At 40.9% G+C, this 23832-nt stretch overlaps 1 protein-coding gene across 4 annotated transcripts in view; it reads left to right on the forward strand.

Annotated features, from left to right (window-relative positions):
* dym (dymeclin) overlaps window positions 1-23832 on the forward strand; it is a 77368-nt gene that overhangs the window by 35428 nt on the left and 18108 nt on the right. For 3 of the 4 annotated variants that reach the window (XM_049019730.1, XM_049019731.1, XM_049019732.1), the window contains exons 11-14: window positions 446-571; window positions 5857-5970; window positions 6116-6210; window positions 20748-20853. In XM_049019730.1, coding sequence (XP_048875687.1) covers window positions 446-571; window positions 5857-5970; window positions 6116-6210; window positions 20748-20853 — 441 coding nt within the window. Of the gene's footprint in view, window positions 1-445; window positions 572-5856; window positions 5971-6115; window positions 6211-13271; window positions 13437-20747; window positions 20854-23832 lie in introns of all 4 variants that reach the window. The other variant, XM_049019733.1, reaches the window with a different exon arrangement.

The raw sequence follows: 23832 nt of genomic DNA on the forward strand, positions 1-23832 counted from the left end.
CTGAGCGCATGAGCCATTTCCCCTACGGTGACATTTTTTCTCCCAGTCTCCTGGGGAGGTTTTATTTGACTCATTAGACCAATCATGTGAGTCAGCTGCCGGTGAGCTTAGTAACACATCTACATATCCTGTTTATATGCAGGTAGGTGCTGTGAATTGGAATAGTTTCCAAAAAAAGTGTTCTTAATTCGTGTTCTACTGTAGACGTGTGGCACCTTGCTGTGGGTATAAGCGCCACGGTATAGCTGGTATTTTTGATTCAGCTGACACCTTGTGTCTGTATATTTGGAATGCCGCGTTTCACACCCGTGTCTGACGTCATGGCAACAGACAGTCTGTGAGCCTGGCGTTTTGGACGCGGTCACATAGATGTGCACCATGCGCTTGCAATGCGGGGGTTGTGGTGACGTGCGTGTGATCGCTCACTGCGGCCTTCTCCTCACAGGTCATGCCCATCCTGGACATCCTTTACCACGTGGAGGACAGGAACTCTCATCACGTCTATATGGCCCTCATCGTCCTCCTCATCCTCACGGAGGATGACACATTCAACCGATCCATTCATGAAGTCGTGAGTATGCGTGTGTAACAGAAATCGTTCTGGTTTAGTAAGGAAGTCAGTCTAACCTAATTCTGCAGGTAGTTGATGGAAAAAATGTAGTATCTTTCATGAGTGATTTGGTCTCATTAATATTGCATATGAATGAGTTAATTTTGCAAACCGATGTGTTGGTCTTAGAGCCAAAGCCTGCAGTGCAGTTGTGGTTTTTTGCCATACATCTGTCAATGAGCAGTTGAATTTTGGAGCAAACCTGTCCAGCTGAACTTCTGTCGGCATTGTGTATGGAAGCATAAAGTGTTTCTGAAATCTGGCCACACACATGCCGCTGCCAGCGTCAAGATGAGATTGCATGTTTTTATAGCTAAATAATCACCTGTGCGCAGTAAGCAACATAACGTACAACGGATAAATCAAATATGACTTGACAGCTTATTTTAATAGCATCTAATCCTAAACATAATCGGCTACATTTACCTCCCATGTGTCTCTTGCATTAAGGAAAACAAGTAAGCTTTGATAATTCTTAGAAGTCTGATCTTGTCGTTGCTGTGGTTATCGCTTACTTTAAGTAAGCAGTCTATTATGGGAAATGAATGTACTCACTTTTTCTTGTGCGTTTAATTGATAAATTTTGTGCTTCATATCTCGTTCTTAGTTTTACCCGATCAGTGAGAACTTACCAGCGTGATAGTCGATACATGAATTTAAGTTAGTAACTAGCAAAATACTGTTATTTCATCTTATTTTCTTCAAGTTTGGTTTCTTCTCAAAATGCTACTTTGTGTCTTTGCCCCAAGAACCATTCAAGGTACGCTTCACTTGCACTGTGTTACAAGGGTATTCTTATTTCTGCTTTATACTTTGTAACATTCATTCATCAGTCCATGTGTGTATTATCAAATGCTGAGATTCATCATTAGTGTCATATGGGCTATACATTTCTCTATATGTAAAACGTATACCAGCAACATATGGCAGATATACTTGGTACCATCTTGATGTTGATGCTCCTCTGTAGTTTGTTTTGACAATCTTTCACACCATCAGTCGCCAAGCATTCAACACTAATGAAATATTTGTTTATCTGCAATATGCTTCCATCTTGTACAGTCATGTCTTGATAATAGACATGCAGCAATTGTGCCATATGGAGGAATGACAGCATCACAATCCTGATGGTCTGTGAAAAGCATGCTCTTCGACGCTCTCTGCAGCCCCTTCCTTCAGTGGGCTTTCAGCGTGTTATGTTTCATTTATATCTGCTGACATGTCTGAAACCCCATTCATTTTATCTTGTATCGAGGGCTGGAAAAGGGCCAGTTCTTTTTGCGCGGTTTCCACACATTCTGCATGTTAAAAAGTAGCTTTGCGGAGAGCATCTCCCTTCAGTCTGTTTTTGTGTACATGGTGAGAGATTTCGCTTTTGTATACCCGCTCTCAAATCACTGTAGAAATGTACATTATGCCGTAAATTATAACGCAGTGTGCGTTATTCTTCCGGAATGCAAAACCTGTCACCGTCTGCATCGTTGACGGCTGCTGTTTTTGCATCGGGTACATTTTCACTCCCTGAAATATGCATTGTCGAAAAAAAGTGTGCAGTGCACTAAATAGGCATTTTTTTCCCCACTGATCAGAAAAAAACAAAAGTATTGTGAGTATACATATGACACATAGCTTGTATTTGGTCTGTCAGTGTTAGGGTCCTGCTTCTGTAGACTGATAGACCTGAAATCTGGGTGTTTTCTGGTTTTCGTCTACTTTTGGAGCCCATTTGTGTGCCCTGCTCACAGGTTTCGGTGTAATTTGTGTAGACCGTATTCTGATTCAACCTGTCACAGTCCCAAGTGAAAATATGGCACCTAAAGCCCTGGAAATATGTTCAGACAAGCTGTGGTGGGTCTGGATAAGAATAATTTTAAAAGAAAATCAGTTTTTTGAACAGGAAACATGGCTTTTCCCCCCATTCGCAGTAGTATTTACTGCAGCAGCCATCATTCTTCTGTGAATTAATGAATTTAATTGTTGGCTGGCTTCCGTATTCTTTAAAGGCAGGCTTGTTAACATAGTTGCTAAGTAGCCTGATAAGATAGCGGTACAGTTGCTGCAGTTTGAGATCATTATGTTGAAAAGTATGCCTTTGGTCTCACCAAGGCGTACTGCTGCTCTGTCGGGGAATTGAACCCAGTCTAATGAAACATACATGCAGAAAGTTTGTTCATTTGTTCTACTGGGCAGGAGAATATGGCCACAGCACCCTGTGTTTTTCGCAGAGCACCGTTCATCTTGGTTTCCTAACAAGGGAACAAGGGGCCTGGTTTTCCGGATTAAGCTTCCTTTGAGTCGTTTTCTGCACTAGGCAAGCAGAGGCATGTCTGCTTCTGCTGAGAGACGTCGGCCTCCAGCCCAACTCACCCATACCTGCCTTGGCAGTGCCGCTAATCACAGGTCATTCGCTACCAGCTACGGCAAACTCAGCTCCATTTCTGCAATTCAGGTTTCCTTTGTGTCATGTTGCCAAAGCGTATTTCACATTGTTAATTCCGGTTGATGCAGAGTGTTTTTGAGTGTTTTTATTTTAGGACATTAATTTTTTTGACGTCCTTCAGAGTAAGGAGCCGAGATCCATAACAATCACCGCATTGCTCTTGACTTGTGCAAAAATGTAGATAAATGACTTTTGATCACAACTAATTTCTATTACCATTATTTCGCTACATTGCAGTGCAACACTGAAGCACTGAGATGTTTAGTTTTTAATTATGTTTTGTTGTACTTCTTGCTTGTATCACCTGTAGTGATGTCAAAATACTTTATAATGCAAATAGGAGATTTACACGGTTGTCTTTAAAACTGTACAGCTGGAAAATGGAAGGTTTTGATTATAGAATGCGCTGTTGTAGTGAATTAATTAAAAAAGAAAAAAAAGTGTGATTAATGTCAGCATTATTTTAGCATTTCAAACCTCTGTGACTAACCAAACAAAGTGAAGGAGTGTAAACAAGCGTGAAATCGGAGCCCTGCCTAATCCTCTTGGGCTCGCTCTGTTTGCCGTAATGAAGCAGCCCTATCTGCTCACACAAAGATGATTTAATGCTATTTCTCTCCTAATTGAATGCATTTATAATGTTACGACCCTTGATGTATTAAAGCGTGTTGTTCCCTTCAAAAGTTATGTTGAAATTTCTGAACTGGCTTTCTTAGCAGCGCAACATTAATTTTGAAATGTTTGCACATGTGTGCATTTGCATGAGTTTTGTATTGTTGCATGCATTCTGGTAAATGGATGAACTGTGTCAAAAGCAATTAGTCTGTTGTGCATATCTAATCTCAAAGTGCCTGTGAGGTCAGTAAGCCTCTCATTAGCATGGTTTAAATGGACCAACACCAGGACCAACACCAGGACCAACACCAGGACCAACACCAGGACCCCTGAGTCTCACACAGGAACCATAGCCTTCACGTCTGTAAATGCCACACGTGGCTGTGCATCACGATCAGTGCATTAGCTCATTGTGCAGTTACTCGTATATAAATGTATTAACACAACCATTCTTTTTATCCCTAAAATAACATCACATAGCCTCAAGACAATCAGTGTTTTTACAGCTTCCAATAACTTGACTACCATTCGAACAGAAGTCTACAGCGTCTTTTGGCTCAGTACCACGTGTAACACGCAAAGCCAGCCTCCACAATTCCTACGGTATTGAGACTCGCGCCTGGGCACAGGTCTTCATTGTGAAACGTCAAGAGAAGTCCTCTGGAATTAATTGTGAGGGGAGTTAGCAGCCCGGAAGGCCTGTCGCCCACACATTCTGACAGTTGATAGATTTGCTGTTGCATTTGAGGTTACAGTACAAAAAGATGTAAAAGAAGATTCACTCCTACAGGCATCCAATGAATGTTGGAGGATATTACCAAAGTCAGGCAACATTTTTTGGACTCATTAATGCATTTCCTTCCACGCAGTCTTTTTCACACTATGTACATTTTGGTGTCATTCCCCCCCCCCCCCCCCCCCCCCCACCGGCCCTCCAAAGCCCTTGGAGTGCATCAGTTATGACCCCATTTGCCCCAGATGCCATTAGGTCCTTTTCCTCAATCACGTCTAAATGCTGCAGCCAGAGTTGTTGTGGCTCAGCATTCTGGGGTCTGCATCTGTAACAATTGATTTTAAAGCTGTTATTTGTTTTGCTCATGCATGTAGTGCACGCGTGTGTTTTAGCTCATTTCATTAATACGACGCTATAACGTTTCATTAAAAATCCAGTTGCAGCGGTGTTTTCCAGTGTAGTTTTACTGTAAAATTCAATGCCCCCACCCTCAAACTCACAAGTAAGACACAAGCGGTTTCCATAGATGACTGGTAGTTTTAATCAAACCTTTTCAGAGCTGCTTAATTACAGCTTGTGTGCCAAAATAAGCATGTGTTGTGCCAACACCCACTCAAAGCCAGTCTATAACTGCAACACCAGGGGTTAGTTTTGTGATCTTCTACCATAAGCAAACAACAAATGCTTATAATAATATCTATACTTACAAAGCATATGGCATGTTGCAACAGATGTGTGTGTAAGCCTTGCTTAAAGAGTTCAAATAGTAGACTGTGGGGTTTATATTTGTTATTTCATGTAATGGAGTTTGTTTAGCCCATGCTTTTATCCACCATGGATGACAGCTTACAATTATACGTTTTTACTTATTTAGATAGCTGGGTATATTTCGCTAAAGGGTCTCCTGGGGTCCTGAACCGGAAATCATTGTTGGTCGCTAGAGTGTGTGCTTTACTGCCTGCTGCCTTAAACAAACCTTACGTTTGATGTCAAGTACGATGACACTAAATTAGCAGAGAGAATAAAAAACGGTTGTTATATATACTCTTGAAACAAAGAAATTGCAATTATGTTGCCAGCCAGACCTTTTCTGGGTTTGCTTTGCGAATATAATGAGCATTAGATCAATTTTTATTTAAAATTTTGTCATTTATGTAATTTAATGGTGTTGTGGTATCAAACTTGAATTATGAAACTTGTATTCTTCAAGAATTTTAAGTCTTCTAGAATTACAGAAGTAGTTTTACAGGAAAACTTGACCTCTGCTGGGCACGACGTTTGAATTAGCGTGTCTGTGTTTCCTTCAGGTACTCTGGCTACTAACTGTAGCTTGGGAAGGATAGGAGTAACAGTGCAATGCTACTGGATGAAAGCACTTCTGTGCCAGGGATCCCTGACCACAATGAAGTCATCATCAGCTGTCAGCATTTCACTTCTCCCTCTGTATTCCCCTTGCAGATGTTGAAGAACATCACCTGGTACACGGAGCGCTCTCTGACTGAGATTTCCCTCGGGAGCCTCCTGATCCTTGTGGTAATCCGGACGATCCAGTTCAACATGACCAGGACCAGGGTAAGTCTGCCAGCTCCCTGCTGCGTCCACCCTTTTAAGAATAACCCAAAAACTCACTTTTGCTCTGGATAGCTGGTAAATTGCCGTCATTTTCAGGGGCTGGCAGCTGATGAGTGCTTTGTGTTTCTTTCGGATCTGTCCGTAGGACAAGTACCTTCACACAAACTGTTTGGCTGCCCTGGCCAACATGTCAGCTCAGTTTCGCTGCCTGCACCAGTACGCCGCCCAGCGTATCATCAGGTGAGCCTGCCGGCCAGTACAGCACATGCATGTCAGGAAATGGATCAGGAGAAATCATGGCTGGAGGCCAAAACACAGTTCAAGCAAGGAACAAGAGAGCAACGTCTTATAACTCTTCTTGTCTTATCACACAAGCCTGAAACGGGGTCGTCCCCATGGGGGGTTCAGTGGGGAGTGTGAATCGACGGGTTTGTGGCTGACCTTAGAATGATGCTAACGGCAGTACCCTAAGAATATGAACAGCACTCATATAAGTTACTTATCAGCTTTACTCACCTACATGACATGTAACCATATTGTCAACTTTTCTAGGCCCATCACAGAGCTAAAAAAGCTCATATTCCCAAACAACCATTAGATCACATCTGTCGCTCATGGTTACCAAGCTTATTTATGTTTGCTTATCTTGTATATGCTTATTACTGTTATTAGTCATGTCACAATTGCATTAATGTAATTGTATGATATGCTGCTTACTATATTTGATTTATGCAAAAATTATACATACTTGAGTCTGCATACTTGTTTACCTCCACATTACTCGATTAAATACTGTTATATTTTTATTGTACATATATTTAATTGCAATCCTTAGTTCTGTAGACATTTGATCAGTTAATTGAGACACAAGTGTTTCAGTTATGTTGGTAAATCACATGTTCAGATTTACCTTGCGTATTACACATCGCGTATTACGATGGTTAGACGACTGGGTCAGAACATCTCCAACATGGCCGGTCTTGTGGGCTGTTCCCGGTATGTAGTGGTCAATACTTACTAAAGGTGGTTCAAGGAAGGCCAACCAGAGAACTGATGTTGGGGTCATGGGCGCCCAAGGTTCACTGATGTGTGTGGGGAGAGAATATTCAGTTACATGATTGGGTCAGCTGGGGGCGAGTGTGTCGTTCACCTGGGGAAGAGATGGCACCAGGATGCACTATGGGAAGAAAGTACCTTGGATCCTCCCTTTCATGTGGATGTTACTTTGACACGTACCACCTACCTAAACATCATTACAGACCAAGTTGCATCCCTTCACGGCAACAGTATTCCCCGATGTCAGTGGCCTCTTTCAGCAGGATCATGCACCCTGGCACCTTCAGGATATGGTTCAGGAATGGTTTGATGGTCAGAGCAGTTTTGACAGCACGAGGGGGACTGACACAATATTACCAGGATGCGTTTACTGTTATGGCTACAGTCAGTGTATATAAGTGTTTCCAAAGGCTGAGTCCTGTTTCTGTGGCTTCCTGGGTAGGCTCTGGAACCACACGGCCCTGCATATAACATGCAGATACGGAAAATGGATGGGAAGAATGGATATTGCATAGTCCACTTAAGCCTTCATTTGTGTAGGCCTCACTGCTATTATATCAGATGCAGTCTCAAGCATAACTATCACAAATCATTACATTCTTCAGGTCTTGTGACGAAATCTGTCTGCGTGTGTGTTCTTCATCACACTCGGCATGGGACTGTTGATTGCCGCAGTGAACCAGCCAGACAGGAAAGTTTAATCCAACCCGTTTGTTTTGCTGCATAACGTCACCCAGGCTTGGTTTTCTCCCACTGCTTTTCCTGGGATTGTAATGATAGTGATCTTTTATGCCTCATCTTCTTAGTCTTAAAGTGATGTTTACAGAGAGGCAGTCGCACTAAAACATCCTGATAATGGCCTCGCTATAAATTTTGGTTTGTCCCTTTGTCGTTTCAGTTTTAAATTAACGAAAATGTTTTGATAATCATTTATTGTTTCTGAGCAGTGCGGTTGATTTGCTTCTCTTGCCCCTCATTCTTCCCTGTGCTCCACCAGACCTTGTGTTACTCCTTTTAGACTAAATAAAAACAGAGAATGGGCTTTTAGCATGCTAACCTCCGTCGTGGTAAACTGAGGAGTGCCAGCGTTCAGGCGAGAGTCGACATTTTTAGTTTTAGTAAAGTAAAACCGTAAATATTTCTTGGCCTTTTATTAAATAGTTTCATGTTTAAAGGATGTGGATTTTTTATTATTATTATTATTATTATTATTATTATGTACAACCTGTATGTTATAGCAGCCCATTAGTCCTGTACCAAAGCTGCTTTACTATTCAGTGTGAAAGTTTGTTTATGATCTGGTGGGGATTGGAGTTACTGAACAGGACTCTTTTAGTAGAGTCATGTATATCATTCCCACATCCTTTTAACTGCACCTTTTGAAAATCTACGGTACTGCTGCCCGGATTGTGCTCCATATCAAACACTGTGAGGAACCTGTCAGAAAGTTGGAAAGATGGCAACAAATTGCATGAATCTTTTCCCCTTAGTAACCTTCCTAATGAGCAGGAACACAGTTATGCACAAGCCAATTACACAAATTATAATGCTGTACTCAGGAATTAACTCGGCGTAATTAAATGCAGTAAATTGGCAGGGGAAGCTGGTTATGTCACTGGTCTGTTCTTTTGTGCTAAAGCCAGTGTGTTTGGTAGTTTGCCGGAAAGAGCAACGGGCTCAGTGAACGAAGTGAATTTGAGTTTCGAAGCTACTATCTGTCTGAATTATTGTGATTTCATAGCATCGTAGCTTTTACCCTCAGGGTGGATGGGTTTATTATTTTTCTACATTCTCCTCATGGGTGATTGGGTTTGTCCTTTTCTCAGCAGTTTTAGGCATTTCATTAGTTTTTCTCGTAGCAAATTTAGACAGTTGTACATTCAGATGTTATAGGTAAGGGTGTAGTGCATAAGAGCTTTGCCTCTTGCATCTTGCCTGGTTCATTCAAACAGTTCCAGAGCCATATAACTACACAACATTAAAACATAAAAATCTTCCTCCCATAAAGCTTAAACACTTCGTTGTCATGTTAGATTTGTTACCCAAAAGAGCTTATAGCTTATTGTATTCCTCTGTGCTCTATATTGCAGTAATACTTTGACATACTCCCTAAGTGAGTAATGTTTCAGTGGAAATATGCATTTTATATGTAAAAGTACTAGGGGTGTAACAGTACTCTAAAGTCACGGTTTAGTTCAGGCCTCTTTTTTGAGGGGTGAGGGCGGACTGTGAATAAGGTGAAACAAAGAAGAAACGTCTTGGTTTTATTAATCACCAACAGATTGGTGCAATCGAGAGGGTTATCGGTCTTGCGCTAATGAAGCTAAACTAGCTTTTCCTACTATGGCGTAATCACTCAGTTGTGACTGGACCAAAATAATCACATGACACACACACTGTTTGGTGACAGCAAAATAGCTATAACGTGGAGTTTACGAAATATGCAGCTTGCTGTAACTTTAAATAGAACAATAATTTTGTGGTTTACATGTGTTATGGTGTTAGTTGAAAAATGACGTTTGTAACATTAGTAACGTAATGAGAGCTCAACAGTCTGCATCTGCGGCAGTGTTTTCCCAAAGCGCAATACGAGTTTGTGAACATTTGTGTCACTGTTTTGGTCTCGGTTTCAGAACCATTAGACCCTTAGAAAGTACTCGGATCATCATGGTACTCATAGTCCTGCAGTTTGTTTACACGTTCCGTGAATACGCAGTACTGTCTGACGGCGCTCAGAACAAATGCCTTATTTCAGAATTTTCAGAGACAAATTGAAGCCAACGATGGAGCTTATTCCCTCAGCTCCCTTCCTCCTTCCTCCAGTGTTGTGTTTGGCAGACAGTGGCCAGGGGAGTGTTCAGTTGTTTAATATTCCTCTGATCACACTCGCTAATCAGACGCTTTGAAGCAGACATGAGTGGGAGTGCTGAGCCATGCTGATATTGAATTCTGTTCTTCCAGTCCCAGGCTTCGACTATGTAGGCAATTCCCGTCAGCAGTAGCTTAATAATGCGGAAGGCTTCATTACTGTCAGTGGGTAAGGGGAAAATCCTATGCAAGCTTCTGTAAATAGTCCAGTTGTTTGAATGTTATTGGAATAATTCTCTTGAAGATTAATGAATCCTCGTTCCTTTCATAGAATAGAATGTTATACACCTGTGATAAGATTTTGTGTAATCTGCATAACCATGTTCAACGAAAGCTTGTATGTAAAATCACACACTGCTGCTTATACTGAAACAAACTCAAATCTTATTTCAGTTTTAATAAGCATATTCAAAAAAAAAAAGTAACCAAAGCTTCTCTCATAAAAATAAACTGGAACTCGTAGACTCATTATCTTCATTTGAATTACATTAATGTTGGTTGGATTAATATAGACCTGGAGAAATCGGCTTCAGATTAGCTTGCGGTCGAATCAGAATATAGATTAATGTATCCTTTGCCCTGAGTTTCACAGATAAGTTTGCAATTGCCAAGAACTTGAAAAATCTACCACTGGATTATTTATGACAATCCTTACATCCTTTCAGTCTGTCAGTATCTCTCTTCGTACATGCATGGTAGAGCAGCAGCAAATCTATGAATTGATATTTCTAGTAATTAAAAGGATGATTTTACTGGCCGCCATACAGTTCAGTGGGTGCTTAGCTTTACAGTCATAAAACTTGCATAAAGCCAAGAATAGCTGAGTGTGTTGACGGAATTTTAAGTAAATTATTTACTTCTTACCTGCAACCCTGATCAAGATAAGCTGTTTGAACAGTATTTCTTAAACCAGTTCTCTGGGACCCTGAGAAGGGAGCTGAGAACAAGCAAAAATATGGACTGTCTGGGGGTCCCCGTGGACCGGATTTGGAAAAATGGAATTAGAGGAAGGATGAATGGATGGAATAGGACTGGGCGATATATCAATTAAAATATCATGTCATGATTTTTAACATTCATATCATCACTAGTATTCTTGCATAATTAACAGTTATAATGCATGAGTCTGGTATGAGTCTGTGAACATGGAAAGTTCAGGTCCATAAAGTACGAAGCCAGACCAGGGTTTTGTTTGAACTGACCAGTTGAGTACTCTGTGACTCTTTATACTCAACTGGATGGTTGAATCAAAATCTTGGTCTGGATTTGTGCCTTCAGTAACTGAACCTACCTCTGGAGTCTACTGATGGCATCATTTATCATTATACCTGAAACAAGGTACATAAATATTAGTAAAAAGAAAATAAAAAATTGGTTGTCATAATCATAATCATAATTAAAACCACGTGTTTTTTTTTTTTTTTTTTTGCTGTTTTCCAGATATAGACATCAGAGTATCATGATACATATCATGATATTGTGGGAATATTGTGGAATTATTTTTAGAGCATATCGTCCAGCCCTGGGATAGACCTTTACTTTTTGAGAGATTTAATGGCAGGATGCATTGTTTAAAGACTGAAATACAGTATTATATTTCTATTCTTTAAATTTTTTTTATGTAGTGACAAATAGAAGGACGTATAAATGTCTAACATTGCATTCGCAACATAATGTCGAACTCTGCATTCATTATATGCTTCAGCATGTAGGCATGTACAGTATGAAGTGAATTAAAAACATGGCACCTGATGTGCACATGAGGAAGGACTGTTCAGACCAAAGGCAATGCAGAGTTAGCAGTGAAGCTATTGCAGCTCACTTTGGGTTTGGTGAAGAAAGAACCACTAAAGGTAGTTTCCAGCTGAACTGCAGTGATGATCGAGTGTCCTCCTAGGTGCAACAAAAACTGTACAGTAAACTCTTGCCAAAGTGTCCCAGGGTGAGTGTCGTCTGTGGTGATCGTTCCTACTCTTGCTTTATCATCCTTCCAAGATCATTTTTATTCTCAAGTTTTTTTCATAATTAAACTGATAGATCTAATCGCTTCATATTTGATCTTTGGACACAAAAACTAGAAATGCAAAAGAACTCCAGCTGATGATGGCTGCCTTATGTTTTGTTACATTTAGCAAACTATTGTTAGTGATTTAGTCTGAAAATGTGACTTTTTTTTGCACCTGTGAATGAATGTATTTTGTTTCGCTGTGGCTGTTGTAGGAATGCGACAATATTCTATTCTATATGTAATTCTATACTATAATTCTGTTCTATAAGCACTACTCTATAATTCTAACTCTATAACTCAAAAGCAGATTCAAGGTAAGATAATGCTGTTTTTGGCACTTTCAGCATTGTGATGTTTTTTTCTTTTGAAAACAAAGCAATATTGGCATTTTGCAGTACCGATTTGTGCCCTGTGCTGCCTGGGTTAGGATCCAGATAACCCCCCCAACCTTTGAATGGATCGATGCTTTTGCAAGAAGTTAAAATACATCCATTATTTTTTTAGCAAATGGTACGTTTACAAAAAAAAAATGTGAATTGCGTTTCTGCTCTGGTATATATATAAAAAAAAAATTTGGAGAATTATTCCACAGTAGAATGATTCCATGACATCAGTTAAGTTAGCAGCAGTTCTTGTTAAATCCATTACATGAAATAATCTGAGCATTTGTAATGTATGAATAATTGTTCTGGAGTAATTTGTAAATAATATTTTTTTACAGTGTGCAGTCAGGCCATCCTCATATATCGTAAGCTTTATATTTGTCCAAGCTAAATAAGAAGTGCTTTCAGATGGAGTCTTGCGCTGCCTAAATGAAAGTCGTCCAGACTGGAGCTCCACAGTGTGTTGCTGTAATCAGCAAGCCAGCAATCGGAGAACATAATGACTACAAGCTGTCGCAGCCACTGCCGTTCTGCAGAGAGCGGGAATAAAAACATGAATGGGCAGCTTTTGTATTTGAGAGGAGACAGTTGTTTAGGATGGGCTGCATCCAGACCACACGGGCTAACATTCCCCCACACCGGAGTCCTGTACGGGCTCGCTCTTATCACGGAACCTCCGGCCGGGAAGACCACACGCACACACACACACACACACACACACTCACACTCACACACACTCACTCTCACACTCCTTGTTTTCTGTTCTTCACCAGCAGTTTAATATAATGATTTTAAGATGCTTATTTTACAAAACGGAGAGGGGGAAATGGAAAGAAATGCCCTGGGAGTGAATCTTTCTTTAGTATCCTAATTCAAGACCCCGAAACCCAGAATTTTATTTTTTTTTTACAAAAAAAAGAAGGGGGGGGGGGGGGAGTAAGTTGAACAACTTCCTCTTTTTTTACATCCTTCTTTCTGTCTTCCAGTTACACCAGCCGCCACATGCGGAGGTACTTGTATGTGTTGGACAGTATGTATTTTCCTGGCACCGGCTGCAGGCGGCTAGAGCACTGTCTCCATGCCGTGGGCGACGCGGGGGAGGAGCTTGCACGCTTGACTTGCTCATTGATTCTCAGGTCCTATGCTTCCAGGTTAACAATCTCCGCCCTCTTACCTCTCCTGTAACTGGCTGTTGCATGTTCACTTGCTGCTGCCTGCATGATTGCTGACCCGTATTTGGCTCCATTGTTTCTTTCTTTTTCTTTGTACGTTATGTTGAACCAGAATTCATCCCGTAGTCAAAGATACTTCATTCATTGCTTAAATACCTTGAATGAAAAGTGCATTTCCTCAGATTCATCCTTGACCGCAATTTTAACATAGTTCTTTAAGATTTTTCATTTTTAAAAGGAAGCTTTGAAAGATTGTGGACTACTTAGATGTTTTGCATTGTGTACCTGTATAAATGCGTATCCGGATTCCACTCAAATGCCTGTTATAAGGTTTTTATGTAAAATGTGTAATTATGTTTATGACAGCAAGCAATGGTAAAATTCCTATTTCAGTTAAGAATTGATTACTGAATATATTAGGTGATCTTAAACGAACTATAATAAGGCAAATCCTTTTAAGGTTAAAGTAAGACTGATGTAGAGAATCACTGGAGAATCAGTGCAGGTAGTTCTATGCATGAGAGGTAGTGAGCATGCCTTGATACATTTGGTGAGGGAATTAACTGTCATTTACATAAAAGTCTGCTATAAAGTCCTGATAAGTGTATAATGAAACCCTACAGATGTCACGAATGTCAGAGACAAAGTGAAAACTGAGCTGTTTTCTTCCCCAGGCAACATATCTGACAGCCTATTGGTTCCTCTTGGGTAGGGTACTCTCTGCCCTACCTTCCACAACAATAATGTCCCCATAGCCTGACCAATCATCTTCATGATTGCAAATAGCCTGACCAATCATCTTCATGATTGCAAATAGCCTGACCAATCATGTTTATAATTGTGCTTAATGGGAATGTCAGTTTTTTTCAAGGAACTTTTTTATCCATCTGTTCAGCTTTCCAAAAACCAAAGAAAACAATGTGCAACGTTTGACTGTTGGAAAAAACTAGGAACTAAGACTTCAACAAGCTGAATCTTGCTGCCACATATACAGCATTATAGACTGGTTCATACTTCTCTGCACAAGCGCAACACTCACGTATCGACTATGCATATGTGTACCCGCATACTGTGCACAAGCGCACATCATGTTGTATTTATATTTTTATTAATAATGTAAATTATTATTCTGATATTCCCTGCACACGTACCACGGCAGTGGTGTTTATGTCCATGTTCTACAAATTCAGAGGCAGCTCACACGGTTACCAACTTTGGCGTGAGATTTCCAATTCGGGACAGGTCTGCACGCACATGCACACGCATTTACATGTATGTGACGATCTTATTACTTTGTACATAATCTGCAGGGTTTGCAAACTGCCCCAACGCTTGTCAAAGGCATCCATTTTGGTATTTAAATTGGACGCTAGCGACTCGATCATGTTCAGCGGGTCCAGAGCTCCGCGGACACAAATTCGTCCGCGGACAGTGACGTCATACACGTCATAAACGTTCCAGCGGACTTAATGGTGGAGAAGGGTGCGGCTGCAGACGCCTGTAGAGTGGAGCTCCACCCAAAATAAGTCACCTCCATAAGAAATATGTGACCTCAACTCTGTGTCACAGCAAATAAACCTTAGCGCTAACCCTAACCGGAGCTTTTTTTACGTCCTTAACGATGATGCGTTTCCTGCGGAGGTGACGTATTTTGGGTGGAGCTCCACTCTGCAGGCGTCTGCAGCTAGACCCTCTCGTAGGACTTGTGGCCACAGCCTGATGATTAGGTCGAACACGAAAAGCTTGTATATGTAATGTCTAATGTAATGTACATTTTGAGGTGGACTTGTTTCGTGTAGAAGTACAGTGTGTGGCTCAGCAGGCTATGCCTTGGTGATGGGATGGTCGCTGGTTCTAGCTCAGCCTCACCAGAATAGTCACATGTCCGTGGGCCCTTCAGCAAGGCCCTTATCCCCGGCTCCGTGGACACCTCTGCAGGTGGCTGCCTTTCGCTGCAAAGCTTGCTCTCACCTACATATGTGTCTGTGTGTCATGGAGAGCAAGAATGGGGTGGGAGACAGGAGAATTTTCCCATGGTGGTCAATAAACTGTTATATTATTATTATTATTATTATTATTATTACCATTATTATTATTGTCTCTGTTTTCCTGTGTATGTAAAATATTATGTATCCAAACCATATAATCTGGGTTCGTTTCTCCATATGTGAACAGTGCTGCAAAATTGATTACTAGTTTTCTACTCTGATTTTGAGTTTTACAAAGAAAATGTGCGTAATCAGCCTGTTAATCCAACATCGTTAAGCATATCCAGGGAATTTGTTAATAAATCCTGCCATCATTAGATTTAATCTCTGGCATTTTTCTCATGTTCTGACTTTCATATTTTAATCATAGACATTTTCTCATTAAGATTTGGCCCGTTTTATGTTTCTTGGGTCATTAGAGTCATTGGATCATTTGAAAGTATCGGTACCGGCTGTTGCACGATGCGGAGTATTTGCCCAAATGATTGAAATAACGTGCTTTTTATGTCACAAGTCATGAAAACCATGTTTAGGGGGAAAATATGTCTGGAAATGAGTTTTGCTTTTTCTTTACAAATATTTGTGAAGTGAATTTTCTTCTAAATTTTGTTCCAGGCAGTGGTTTTTAAAAGTGTCTGTTGGGTTGCGTGTGATTCGTAACTTTATCATGCTGTTTCAAACAAATAGAATTCAGCGTTATTATGCAAAGAAATAATGAAATTAAAAACTGCATGATGAAAGCTTTTCCCTGTGACCCTGTCCAGAATAGAATGGAAGATGTTTTAGTGGATGAATTAAATATTCTTACTGTAATTCTTTTAACATTTAAATTTTGCGTGCTTTGATCCCAAATGACCTCCCATTGAGAGTTAGAATCTACCTTATGTTTCACGTTAGCTTTTCTCTTTTCTAAAGCTTGTATTTCTAACCAGGTTTTCTTGTATTTGTTGGAAAACTGTCAAAGCTGAGACTGGCCGCTGCCATTTCTAAGGGCCGTTCTTACTCTGCTGGTCCATAAACCCCAGCAGCACGACCGGTGTGTGTGACACTCAATGAAGGCTCACTTTGCAGCTTAATCAATCTTAATGACCCGGTGAGCATAACACCTCACCTCTTTTCATCGCTTGAATAGCCTTAACACATTTACAGTTGTATTTTAGGCTGTGCATGACGTTTATTTTTACATCCTTGCCAACTGTTCAGTGTTCAGTAATTGAATGTATTCCTGTCAGGAAGTTTAATGATCTGTTATGTTGTCAAGGAGACAGGAACTCAGCCTTACTATCCGCTCTAGAGTGAGGGGAATTTTTTTATAATTTTTTTGTCCATTCTGTTGATTTTGTGTGAGTAGTTTATTCCATCTGTGCACCCACTAAGCTGAACTATCGCTAGTTGTTTAGATATTTGAAGAAGCTTCATCTAAGCTGGATGTATGCAGTAGATGGGCTGGTGAGATACCCGAAGAAATAAACATTTCTGGGGTTGAAACCTCTGTTCTGTTTGATTTTACAGAAATTTAGACTCATACATGTGCAGGGATTTTTATTTTTTAGAGGGAGAGAAAAATAAAATGGTATCAGATCTATAGTATTTTTATTTGAATAGATCTGTCTCTAATGTATTAGCGAACAGTCCGTGCAACAATGTGACATGAAGAGTTTTGTATTTCTAGGATTTTCTGCTAGCCCTTGCATGGTCACTTTAAAATGAATCCAGCTGCTGTGTTGTGCTGCGTGATATGAAAATCTTATAAATATTATTTTGGTCCCCAAAATGCCACCTTCTGAGTCCGAGTTCTGTTTTCTCTATTTATATCAGCTGTTTCTCTTCCGTTCAATATTTGCGAGAATAATTGATGTGCCCTGGAGTATGTTGAGACAGGATGGTTGTAGAATGGCAGTTGATTGATGTGGACTATAGTCAGAGGTACGTAATTCAGGTCTAGAGAGTAAAAGTACAGACCAAGACTTTGTCTGACAACCAGCTGGGCACACTGATTGTGACAAACAAAATCTTGGTCTGGACTTTTGCTCTCTGCACCTGAATTTACCCACCTCTGATTCCTTGCTGTAGCCAGCTGACTTGTAACATACCAAAAAACTGTACTGTGTCTTAGTCAACACCCGGAATGTTTAATCAATGATGCATCTAATGGCATGACTTTAGAGGCAACAACTGTAGAGGTTTTTGAGATCAGTGCAGAATTCTATGCCAATCAGTTTCATTTCAGTACTCTGGCTGATTCGTTGATTTTTAAGGTATGGAGTCTTGAAAGATTTGAGTTTAGATTACAGGGGTTGGATTCAGAAATGCTGCATTCAGTAAACTACAGCATTTATACCATGTCTCTTCAGTTGTTCTGTGGAATGGATATTATCTTATGGTTTAGAAGGTTTTTAGTGTTTTTATTTAATTTCTTTCCATTTGTTCAGTTGTTATAATCAGAGCTACCACTGAAATACAGTTGTGCAAGTTTTTTGCACATGGAAACTGTTACAGTATTAAATTTTTATGTATTTCAACTGTGTGCAACTGTTCCAAAATACTATGAAGTAGAGAGGGTGAGGAGCTCGGTCACTCGGGAGGGACTCAGAGTAGAGCCGCTGCTCCTCCGCATCGAGGGGAGCCAGATGAGGTGGCTCGGGCATCTGATTAGGATGCCTCCCTGGTGAGGTGTTCTGGGCATGTCCCACCGGGAGGGGGCCCCGGGGAAGACCCAGGACATGCTGGAGAGACTATGTCTTTCAGCTGGCCTGGGAACGCCTCGGGATTCCCCTGGAGGAGCTGGATGAAGTGGCTGGGGAGAGGGAAGTCTGGGTTTCCCTGCTTAGACTGCTGCCTCCATGACCTGACCCGGAAAAGCGGTAGATGATGGATGGATGGATGGTATGATTTGCATTTTTTGTTAATTTTGATGTTTTAGAGACACATTTTTGTATGGTTATAACATTAGGGTCTACATTAATGCATTAAAAAAGGGAATGACTAGTGTTCTTTATTTTCCTTCATTCTTTTGTTTTGTTTGTACTAAGAATGTCTTGTCTGGTGTCTAGCTGACACTGATTGGACCATTTAGCTCAGTGTTTCCCATTCCGGTTCTCGGAGACCTACAGACAGTCCATGTTTTTTCTCCTGGTAGAGAAATAAAATGTGGACTGTCTGACCGGGAACTGGAGGGGGGGCAAAGATGTGAGCTCAGGTTGGGAAACAATGGCTTAGCTTTTAGGGTGAAATAAGGTCAGCTGAGAGACGGTAGGAGCTAGAGGTGTGTGCTTGTGAGGTGTAGATGTTTCTTCACAATTCAGAGTCCGTGGCCATATGTTGTGATAATTGTTTGAGGGCTTTGTTACTTTGTAGTCCACTTCATGTTTGGATACCAGTCTGCCACAGGCCTGGAAGACTTGATAGATCGATCTTTCCAGTCAGCATATCAGAATATGAGTAATTTAATGTTAAGCACTCAATGATTTGAATTTGTTTTTTTATTTTCCTTTTGTGTATCTGTCGTTTGTTTTCATAGTAAATATACTGACAATCATAATGTATCATCCAGGACCTAAACATTATGTTCATTGATTTTTAAATGACCTCATGCACTGAGAGCTTCAGATTTGCATGGCAGTTCAGTATTTTCCATTTGCATACGGTCTAGCAGTGATGTGTAACGTAAACATCTCATAGCTTTTCTGTAGCGCATATTTATTTTTTTATGACTGTTCATAGAGCCTGGTTCACTCGCTTGGCTTCTTCTTCCTTGTGAGCAGTGTTGTTTGCCTGGCATGTCGTGCTGCATTGATCGTCGGTATGATAATCGCCAGTGGGGTTACCCCTGCGTGGGGGGGGGGGGGGGGTTACCCCAACCATCTGCCATATCGTCTCTGACACTTTGGATGTGAGCCGTCCTCCATGACTGGTGAAAGACGTGTTCAACCCTGTACATATGCTGCCATAATTAGCTTTGGTGAATTTGATTTAATTTCATCTGAGACGGATGTGTTCTCCTATTTTCTGAGTAAGAACTAAGACCCGTACGCCTGCAAGTCAAGGCTAAATGCACGATTTAGCTATTTTGCACTTTACATAGTGTATGGTGCCCCTTCTGAAAAATGTTAGAATTTTCTGACAGCTATACTGTAACTTAGAACAAGAATTACATTAAAAATTTTAATATGGTTAAGCCTCAGCTTTAATTTTGTTTTATATTAATACAATCCCTTGAAGTAACGCAAATTTATGTCTATTTCGGTACAGTTCAAGGAGTTGATTTGGGTCTTATTTTCCCATTGCTACTATTCTTTTTAGTGAATCCAAGGCCTGTGGTCCATTGATACTGTTCACCACAAGAGAACTTGCTCTGTAGGTAGCCATATATTTAAGACTCAAGAACATTTTATAGGTTTTTGCTTTGCAAGTACAGTCATTCAGAAGATCTCAAATGGAGAGAATTATATTTTAAAGAGCATCAGTAATTTTATGGTAAGATATGGCTGCCTTTCCAGTGCCACCAAGAACCGAGCCGTACCCAAGGTGTACCGGGAACTGGTGGCTTTCCTTTGTAAAGTATGTGAGCCGTACCCGAGCCGTACCCAAGCCGTACCTGTCATGGTCCTGCTTACTAACAGGGTCAAAAGTGTGACCAAACCAAGCTGGTTGTGTCACCGCCATCTGATTGGTCAAACTGCATGGGAATACCACTGATCTGCACCAACATGCATGGATTATCTGAGGCATATATTCCATATATTATTTGTTATTAGTGGTCAAGCTCATCATAATGTGCCGGTGCATTCCCGATAACTCAGAACTTGAAAATTTTCCGAACTCCTACTTGATAGCTACCGAACAGAATGGATTGATAATGCAAATTTACACGAATGAATGGTAATTCCACTAGCATTTCATCGTAGCATAACACAGCGATTCCGACAGACGTGCTAGTGGTAAGTAGCTCACAGTAAATCATGGTGTCCACCAAGTGAACAGTAAATTGGCGTCTCTTTGGATTTACGTCTCTGTCGCTCTACAAACCCGAGCTGACCCTTCTGCAGTGGAAAACCAAAGCGAGCCGGAACCTTGCAGTAACTAGTCTCCCTTCGCAGTACGGCTTAGGTACGGGTTGGTTCCCATACGGCAGTGAAAACGCACCATATGTAAACATATATATTTTAGATACTTATATTGTTTTGGATATTTACAGAATTACAGGTATTTCTTTCTCGTCTTTTGTAAAATAACGTACTGATCTGGCTTTATTATGAATCAGATGCTCATTCATGTCCTTTCTCCCTCCTTCTCTTGTCAGCCTGTTTGCCCTGTTGTCCAAAAAGCACAATAAGGTTCTGGAGCAGGCCACGCAGTCCCTGAGAGGTCCGATGGGCTCAGAAGGCAATGCCGCACTTCCAGACTATGTGAGTCTCACAGTATTTGTATTTAATAATGCTTATTATTTATCTTATACTACATAAATATGATTTTCTTTTAAAGGTAGCTATGTTATGTTATGCTTATTGAGTTATAAGTAATAGACCCAAACTGATTATACAACAGCCTGATACTTTTGCATTATCTCATTATGGGGCTGTATTTGCATTTTTTTTTTACATTTTCAGTATTTTGCTCAAAAGCTCACTGCAGATAATCCATGGTATGTTTAGAAAAGACATTCAAAAAATACATTGAAAGTTAGTAAACAAATACACTAACCATTCTCCAGACTGTATTGGCGTTCATGTGAGAGTCTGTAGCTATTGTAATATTAATGTAACAGCATGGTATCTATGGAAAAACATGCAATTACTGTACGATTTCTAAGAGTGAAATGAACAAGCACTCCATATGACCTATTTCATACGTGCAATTTAAATAAATAAATAGCATCTCTTGCGCTGAAGATAAATTAATCATTGCTAATTGATAAGTAAGGGACCTGCATTTTTTTTTAAATCAAAATGCACTGGGACATGATTATGGGTTATGACACTATGTCCCAGTAAGAGTCGCTTCCTCTTAGCGCAGTGTAATTGTCTGTGGTTTGCTTGGCTTAAATCTTACAGAAAATTACATTTCTTCATCCTGAACCCACTCTTGACAAACATCAGTGGTGTTCTGCCTCTGTGTCGTATCTGCAGTTATTTTTGTTTCTCACTGGAATTAGAAGAGTAAATGGAACGAGAAATAAAGCAGAATTTCTAACATAAGAAATTCTTTCGCTGATTGATACTTACTTACTCATTATTTCAAATGTGAATATAAATGAAAAATAAAACTTAAATGTCAGTAATGGATACCTGTTTCCTTAATAGGTAAGCCGTACTTTTCAGAAATGCTTGCCACATATGAAGAGTAAATCAGTTTACATTTTATTTGGCGGGTGGGGGGGGGGGGGGCTGTAAGAGTAATAGTGTCAGTCTTATTGAGGTTTATTTTGTGGGCTGTGCAGGGCTGTCCATGCTGCTGGTGGTACTGGGAGAGTGGCTTTCAGCTTGTCAGAAATGCGAGCTATCTCCCCTGGCCCCCAGTACTCTTCGAAAACTTGAGAGCCGCCCACCACTCCAAGAGCGACGGCGTTCCCACGCTCTCGGGGCCCACACGGATAGTGCGTGCAGCTAAATTGCATAAAAGTAACTTGGAAAGATTTCTGTTCCAGCAGCATTACCAATGATTGTGTTTACAGGGTTTCCGTACGCAGCTTGGGTTTGTGAACATAAGGGATCCATTCTTTTAAAGGATTTTACAAATTAAAATAACCTAATAATGCAATCAAAAAAAAATGTTATTATTTCATTTTTTTAATAATATTCACGGCCCTGACTATCTAGTAATTTTCCAGTATTTCTGAAATGGGAAAACAAATTCATCTTGTTCTTGAGTCAGAATGGGAAAAACTTTGAGGGGAACCGTCTTTGTGGTGATGAAGCTGTGGTGGAACAGGACCCTCCATCTGGTTTGAGGTTTGAGGGATTTGTCTGAGATGACCTCCCTCAGAGCTGTGATTAAGCCTGTCCTTTACACTCCCCTGTATCCAATATAAACATCAACACAAACCTTGAAACATTTCTCGGTGCTTGGGACTTGTCCTCCAGCGTGGAGCATTGGGTTTATTTTCTGTGTGGGGTACTTGATGAAAGCTTGGAGATTTAAGTCCGTGCTTCTGCTGGCCTGCCGGTAACGATGACGTGGATCCTGACACGTTTCAGGCAGGTCGTCTGCTTCCATCTCCAGGAGCTTTTTGCTTCTTGTCTGTCGTAACTCTTCTTTCTCACTGTTACTTGGGAGGAATTAGCCGGCCAGCGGCTAGGAGACTGACAGTATTTTAACTGCTCTTAGTCAATAGCGGTGCGGGAATTTTTTTTTCCGGCCGCGATGGTGAAATTGAGAAGCGCATAATTACATTAGTTGTGAGACTGGAACTGCTTTGGGCTTTGCTCTGGAAGGCCTCTCCCTCCGCCTCTGCCTTTCCATGCGATCTGCCTCTCCCCTATTAGGGCGAATACAGACCGGCTGTCACTTCTCCACGGCCCGCGCTGTAATCGCCTTCGGCCGTGCAAGGCTGGCATCTGGAAACCATGTGATCAGGCTCGGCACGGGGGGGCGCGCTGTTTGTTTAATGTGGGATTGCTGGGGACACTTAATTGGCCTTTTAGGAGAGGGGGCATTAAAAAGAGACATTACAGATGCCGTCTCTAGGATATTTTGTAGTTGATCCGCCTGCCCACCAGCACCCCCCACTAAATGTCCCCTCTCAGCGTTTGTCTAGTTGTGGCCGGTGAGTGTCAGTGCTGGGAAGCGTGTGGTCTGGTGGATGCAGACTTGGAGAGGTGCCTCCCGGATCGCTCTTTCTAAACAGGACCAAGGCTACGAGGTATTTAATACTTCCTGTTAATGGGCCTCTGTTTCTTCTCTCTTTTGAAGGGGTGGTTGCTGGTTCAAATCCCATGTTTGGCTAAGCGATGTCACCATTGAGCCCTTAAGCAAGGCCCTTAACCCACAATGCTCCCTTCGAAAATGTACTTTTGCTTCGGATAAAAGCATCTGGTAAATAAAGTGTAATTGTGATGCGCTGATCTGTGGTTCAGGCAGCAGCGACTTGAGGGCAGTTTAAATCCCTTCCCTTCAGATCTACTCTCAGATAAAGAAGAATATAGAAATAACTGATTCTACTTGATGTCCCTTAAAAAGTGGTCAGAAATATATGATGGCTTCCCTACATTTAGGAACCCAGATGTAGTTTTCGGGCATTTGTTTTTGCGTTTTTTTGAGTTCTATTTGCTGTAATATTGGATGTGTTTAGTTTGCCCTGGCTGGCATCTCTGATCCTAGTTGAGGAGCTGTCTTGTGTCTGAAGTTTGGCTTTTTGTATTGTACATCCGTGACCCCCCCCCCCCTTG

Source organism: Brienomyrus brachyistius, chromosome 7 (assembly GCF_023856365.1).
Source record: "Brienomyrus brachyistius isolate T26 chromosome 7, BBRACH_0.4, whole genome shotgun sequence".
In the NCBI taxonomy this organism is placed as follows: domain Eukaryota; kingdom Metazoa; phylum Chordata; class Actinopteri; order Osteoglossiformes; family Mormyridae; genus Brienomyrus; species Brienomyrus brachyistius.